Below are 6,000 nucleotides of genomic sequence, written 5' to 3'. Positions count from 1 at the left end.
CACATGTGTGTGTGCACATGCCTTTCTCTGCTGGGAGCCAGCAGAAGTGAAACACTACAGTCACTGCTGCTTCTCCTCAGCCCATCCCTTCCCTGCCTTTTTCTCTGCTTTCTGAAATCACAAGCAAGGATATCCAACTCCGACATCACTGTAAAGTGCAATGGCCAGGAATGGAGAGGAGGAGAATGGGAGGAGTGAGAACATGGAAAAAGAGATAAAACGGGAGGGTTGAGAAAGGGGAGGAGGAAGAGGGGACACCGAAGAGGGGACACCAAAGAGGTGGCACTTGTCGCCAGTGCTGCACTACTCAGAACTCCAGTATCCCACAAACTAAGGACGACTCAGAAGAGTAGCTGATGGGATTGATCCCACCCCACCCTCCCATGCCCCACATACACCCCCAGTCCCTCCCCACGCTCTTCCCCTCTCACTCAAACATCAGACTCAATACTGGAGAGTTTCTCATAAACATGCCCGTTGCTGGAGCCATTGAAAGCCCTGGGGTTTTTGTTGTTAGGCACACAGGGGTTGGACTGGTTCCCTATACAGATGTCCTTCTGGAAACGGGCTGGCACAGCCCCATGAAGGGCTGAGACCACCGGCTTGTTGGTGGTGACAATGGCTCGGAAGTCTGGCCTGGCTTTGGGCCCTCCTGCCACCACAGGCTGCCTGAAGAAATAAGATTTGCTGCCGTGGAGCAAGCATTGGTCATCCCCAAAAGTGGGGATGAAAGGGTTTTGGGTGACCCGGTCGGGGTAGAGCGACTTGCTGAGCATGTAGCCCCCACTGCTGCCGGGGTTGTTGTGGTGGTGGTAGCTGGTGGCGGGCACTGAGGACTTGTTGTTGGCAAAGGTGGTCTCACTAGCTGGCATCTCAAACATGTGGGCATAGGGGCTCCCCTCCAAAAACCGGCCCTTGTCCTTGAGGCTGACGCTGCGGGGGGCCAAGGCTGAGTCATCCTTCTGCAGGTCCACAAAGGTGTCATAGGAATGCTGCCGGCGGAGCTTGTTGCGGTTCTTCTTCTGCACCTTGGAAGCAGAATTGGAAGGGCTCTGAGGATATTTGGAGGAAGAGGTGGCACTAGTGGCCACGGGCACAGGGGCAGGTGGCTGGTCCAGCTCTTGGAGCGAGTTGTCCTCACTGATGTCATACAGGTTGCCCGCTTTCTTGCAAGCCTCACAGCGGATGCAGGCCTGGCGGGTGGAATTCTGACCCACCACTGATGGCGTGTAGTTGTGCAGCTTAGAAGGGCAACTGCGGCAGAAATTAGCCCCGGTCCGGTCCTCCCAGTCTAGATTGGTCAGGTTCTTCTCCCATGGTGCTGGGACCCCACTCACAACACCATGCTTGTGCTCATTGCTTCCGCCAAACTCGCCCGAGCCATGCTTGTGGTGGGCCCTGTTGGTGCAGGATCCACCCCCTCCTCCTCCTGTGTCCCGCTTAAACTCATCTCCCCGCTCTTTGTAGATATCCGTCAGGTCCACATGTTCCCAGTGCGGTGAGTTCTCCTTGGCCCGAAACTGGTCTAGGTAGAAGTCCCGTAGCCCTTCCTTGTCCCTGAAGTAGCGCTTGTGGTCAGGTGAGCGGGGCGGGCGCCGGCGGTAGGCCAGCTCTATCTCATCAAACTCCCGCCGGGACTTGGCAGAGGCTGGGCGCTTCTTCAGGCTGTCCTTGTACTGCTGCTTCCGCCGCTTGGCCGCATTGCCCTCGATGTTGCCGTAGGTGACTGTGTGAGTGGAAATGTCTGAAACATCTGAGCGAATCAGGTCATCATGGGTCCCACTGCCCCCGTAGCGATCACTCTTGAAGGAGAACTTGCCATAGAGGTCACCTAGCTGGCTGTGCTTGGCAGGAGGCAACCCCAGGTCCAAGGGTTTCTTCCCGACGGACCGTGACTGGGCATTGAAGGGCGGGTTGTCACAGTCATAGAGCCCGTCGATGGAGCTGGTGCTGCCGATGCTATGGGGGCGGTGGTGGTGGTGGTAGTGATCCTGATACACGTTGCTGTCCTTCAGCTGGAGGTTGCCAAAGGTCCTTTCCACCTCACTAATATAGTCACTGAAGAGGTTCTCCTCGCAGGGGGGGTTGTTGTAGGATTTACAGTCTGAATGGGTGAAGCTGCGGCGGTGCTCAGAGATATCATAGACTGATGACTCGCGGCGGATAAAGTCTAGGGCACTCTGTGGTGAGCCATTGACCCCTGACAGGTTGGCCATGTTCTTGGCTGTCCGAAGCAGGCGGAGGATGTTGGAATGGGTGTTGTTCATAGTCGCTGTGGGGGAGTTCATTGCTGACTGGCGTTCTTCGATGGCCACGCCGTGGATGCAGCTGTAGATACCCTGAAATGAGAGAAACCAGGAAGGTGAGTGGTCCTGCAAAGAATACACAAAAGGGGACCTGGACTGGGAAGCACCCTGTGCAGCAAGAGCATGTTCCTGTAGGACAGTAAGGCCTGTCAGCCTTCCATCATTGAAACATAATCAAATCAAATGAAATCAGATCTGCTCCTGATATTCCGACCCTCTTTCTTGTCTCTCACATATTTTCCTTTCCTTCCATTCCTCTTCCTCTGCTTTGCTTCATGTCATATATGTAGGATGCAGGAATACCTGCCTGCATCCGTTAAGAGTTAGTCAAATCTAGTAGGTGTAACACAGAATTGCAAATGGGGACAACAATATCCTTGGGAACAAAAGCATCAAGACAAGCAATTCTGTGTGGATAAGAGGAAAAAAGTCTGGTTTGGCCCTTGAAATTCATCTGGACATTAGTGAATCAACAAGACAGGAGCTATCTTAAAAAGGGAACAGTTTCATTTGTCATAAACTTAGCTACATTAATCACCAGTACAGATTAGAAAAGGAAATAGAGAAAGAGCGGGACTGTCGAATTCATATTTAGGCCTTTTGCATCTCATGAACTGAGGTACAACAGCATTTTTAATTGCATTCTGTTAAATTCAACAGTGATAACAGGCTCCAAATCGAGATCCCTGAAAATCCTCTATTCAACTTCAAATCAGACAGCAGAAGTTCCCAATTCCCCCATACGTTCCACAAGCTCATTTCAGCCATGACATAGACCGTTTGCAAGGGTTACCCCTAAGAAGAGAAGGGGCTCCTTTATTCCCTGGCCTGCTAAATGGCATCTGATGATTAATGTCAATTGTGAAATGGACACCATCACACCATGTTACCATGGTTTCTCAGCAGCTAGCAGATGATTAACACTTTTCAGATTTTTCATCAACCTGGTCCAGGTCTAACAGGTAACCACAGAATGAAAGAACCTGCACTTAGCTAAGGATTACCAAACACAAGTCCCCATCTTATCTCCAGACTAAACCACATTAGAAACTAACAATATAGAAGAGAGGCTCTACCCCTGCATTCAAAAGGTTTTGTCATTTCTCCTCATTATGTTATGCAGCAATTATATATTCCTTGCACAATCAAAGTAAATTCTGTTACATCAGACACTGACCTAAAAAATGCCAAGATTTGACCTTACTTCAGAATGGATCAGGAGAAAGGACCACTGTCTTGAAAGAAGGAAAAAAAGCCCCGAATAGGATACTGCTAACAACACCGATAGGAGAAAGATGACTCAGAAATGGCTGGAATCTGCTTTAAATGTAAATGTTATACCCTAAGGCAGATTTGCATAAGGCAGTTGTTAAGTTTATGTGGTCATCCTCTCTCGAAGGATGTCTGTACAGTTTAGGGCATGGCATTTGGTAAAGGACTTCTGACTGTTAATGATGGTACACTTCTAGTTAACAAAAGGTCAGCTGAAAAGTTGCAATATAGAGGACAATGTAAAACTCTTGAATTTTTAATCCTGTTATCCACCATTACTTGAACCCAAATTTGGGGGGGTCCCCAAATTTGGCCTCCTCACAACTCCCTTCAGAGGAGCAGACAGTAACAATTAGCTTCTTTTTACACTGCATTTTCATTTCCATGACTATAATCCAACAGAGAGCAGAGATATCACAGAAAAACTAAACACATTTTTGCAACATTAATGGTGCAAAGATGACAGCCTTTATCCTGCAGACTGTCACCCTATGCCACCTGTGTGTTAGACAGTCTTGGTGGATTTCCCCATCTCCATATCTAGGACTGTCTGAATAAAGCCTCTGTTCTTTCCTGGCAGTTAATGACACTCACCCTACTGATGGAGAAGACCACACCAGGCTTGCCAGAGCAGACACCCATGAAGCAGTGGCGGAATTGCCAGTAGAAGAGGTGCTCACAGATGAAGGTGATGAGACTGAGGGCCATGGCTGCTCCCAGCATGTAGAAGACACCCGCCATGTTATCTATATCCAGCTGGCTGCTCATAACCTCATTCTTCTCGTTGTGACAAATGCCAGTGAGCCAGAGAGCTTCCAGCTCCTCCATCTCCCCTAGAAAGACAGACAGAAGGAAAGAAGCAGGTTAGATAGTCCTGCAACAGCTAAAGAGCTCAAATTGGGGGTGATTGAAAGCAAGAAGCTGATCTGTGGTAATTTCCATGTTCTTTTTTCACATCTGTAACATCCATAAAATATCCTGACTGCCCGTCTGATGGGGGCAAGTGCAATTTGTCACAAGAAGGTCAACAAGATTTTTCCACTAGCCATAAAAAGCTGTAGCACAGGACACAGCTATTACACTTGTTAACTGTCTACAATGAGATCCTGAAACAGTTGTCCACCAGATGACCGAAGATCTGGCTTCACAAACTTCCACTTTCATTAGGCCAATGAAGGGAAAAATTAGTGCCTGATACTGGTAGACAAAAATGAATCACTTTGAAATGAAAACATTGTATGTTTCCAATTCAATTAAAAATGTTGATTTTTTTTTAAAATCAAATTTATTTCTATCATATCCGCAGCTCATTAAAGCTAGGTGCAATGTACCCAAAAATATTTGTGCATTTTTACCTGTTTTTCTTCCCCTCCATTTTGTCCAAATTCAACACTTCCATGCCCTTTGACCAATCAAATATATTAGTAATTTGTATCAGCTAGGAGCAAATGTTCTGCAGTCTAATTTCATACACCACTTACTCCCATTATGGTATTTTCATGAGGGTTGAGAGAGAGATAAACACTCATACACATGCACATATATTGAGGCATTCAGAACAAACTAATTTTGCAGGTTGGCAAATTTTTTCACGCTGTTAGGAAAGTTAGTTTTTCACATTTTCAATCTTCTCTCCAGTGACAAGGGGGAAAAATTCCATATATACATGTGGTGCCATAACAGAGACTTTGAAGCTTTATGGAGAACTTTCATCTTTTTCTGAAATAATACATATTAGGCTGTTTAGGAAACAGAATGCCCTATCTGCCAAGTAGTCAATTTGCTGAAGTATATCCAAGTTATGTTCTTTCCATATTTATAATACCGTACGTTATTTTCAGAGTTCAGAAAAAAGGAATAGTTATAAATAAAATAACGTGAATTTTATTCATTCAAAAAAGTAAATTAAGAGATGGACTAGGTAACTATAATGTTCCAATTTAAAACTCACTCCAAAATATGCTCCTGAGTCTCAAGTTCTTCCTTGCTTTTGTTATTTTTTGAGGTTTTGGAAATTCTGAGCTAACTCTTTCATTCAGAAATATTTATCCTTTAATTCTGTAAACTGCATGGATTGATCCTGTCTAGAACTATAAAATATGAAATAACCATAGACAGTATGGTTAGTGGGTTTGGTCATGACAAAACCACAAAGGTAGTAAAAAGTTCACAACAGAAATCTTGTTTTTACAAGACATTCTTCACATAAGGTATTTTTTCAAACATACATCTGAGCTTGTTCTATGAAAACTTTAGTGCTTTTGACATTGCTTTTGATGCATCAACATAAAAGAAGTGATATTCTCACATTTTTGGTGCAATGCTTCTAAACAAACCTTTCAAATAATTTCATGGTTTCAACTCAAATCTGAAGCACCAGAGCTAGAAACTTCCATTTCTTACATGCAAAATTTTGTATTTC

At 45.5% G+C, this 6,000-nt stretch overlaps 1 protein-coding gene across 3 annotated transcripts in view; it reads right to left on the bottom strand.

The window, feature by feature from the left end:
* Positions 1-402: 402 nt before the first annotated feature.
* Positions 403-6,000, bottom strand: part of GRIN2B (glutamate ionotropic receptor NMDA type subunit 2B) — a 217,861-nt gene continuing 212,263 nt past the window's right edge. For all 3 annotated transcript variants that reach the window (XM_027722630.2, XM_027722631.2, XM_039391417.1), the window contains exons 13-14: positions 4,173-4,411; positions 403-2,339 (exon numbers count right to left, since the gene is read on the bottom strand). In XM_027722630.2, the coding sequence (XP_027578431.1) occupies positions 432-2,339; positions 4,173-4,411 (2,147 nt within the window). In that variant the 3' untranslated portion in view covers positions 403-431. The remainder of the gene's footprint in view (positions 2,340-4,172; positions 4,412-6,000) is intronic.

Source organism: Pipra filicauda, unplaced genomic scaffold, assembly GCF_003945595.2.
Source record: "Pipra filicauda isolate LSUMZ 115617 unplaced genomic scaffold, ASM394559v2 scaffold95_size2449627_pilon, whole genome shotgun sequence".
NCBI classification, from domain to species: domain Eukaryota; kingdom Metazoa; phylum Chordata; class Aves; order Passeriformes; family Pipridae; genus Pipra; species Pipra filicauda.
The sequence above is the reverse complement of the archived record's forward strand: the minus strand, read 5'-3'. Positions and strand labels throughout refer to the sequence as shown.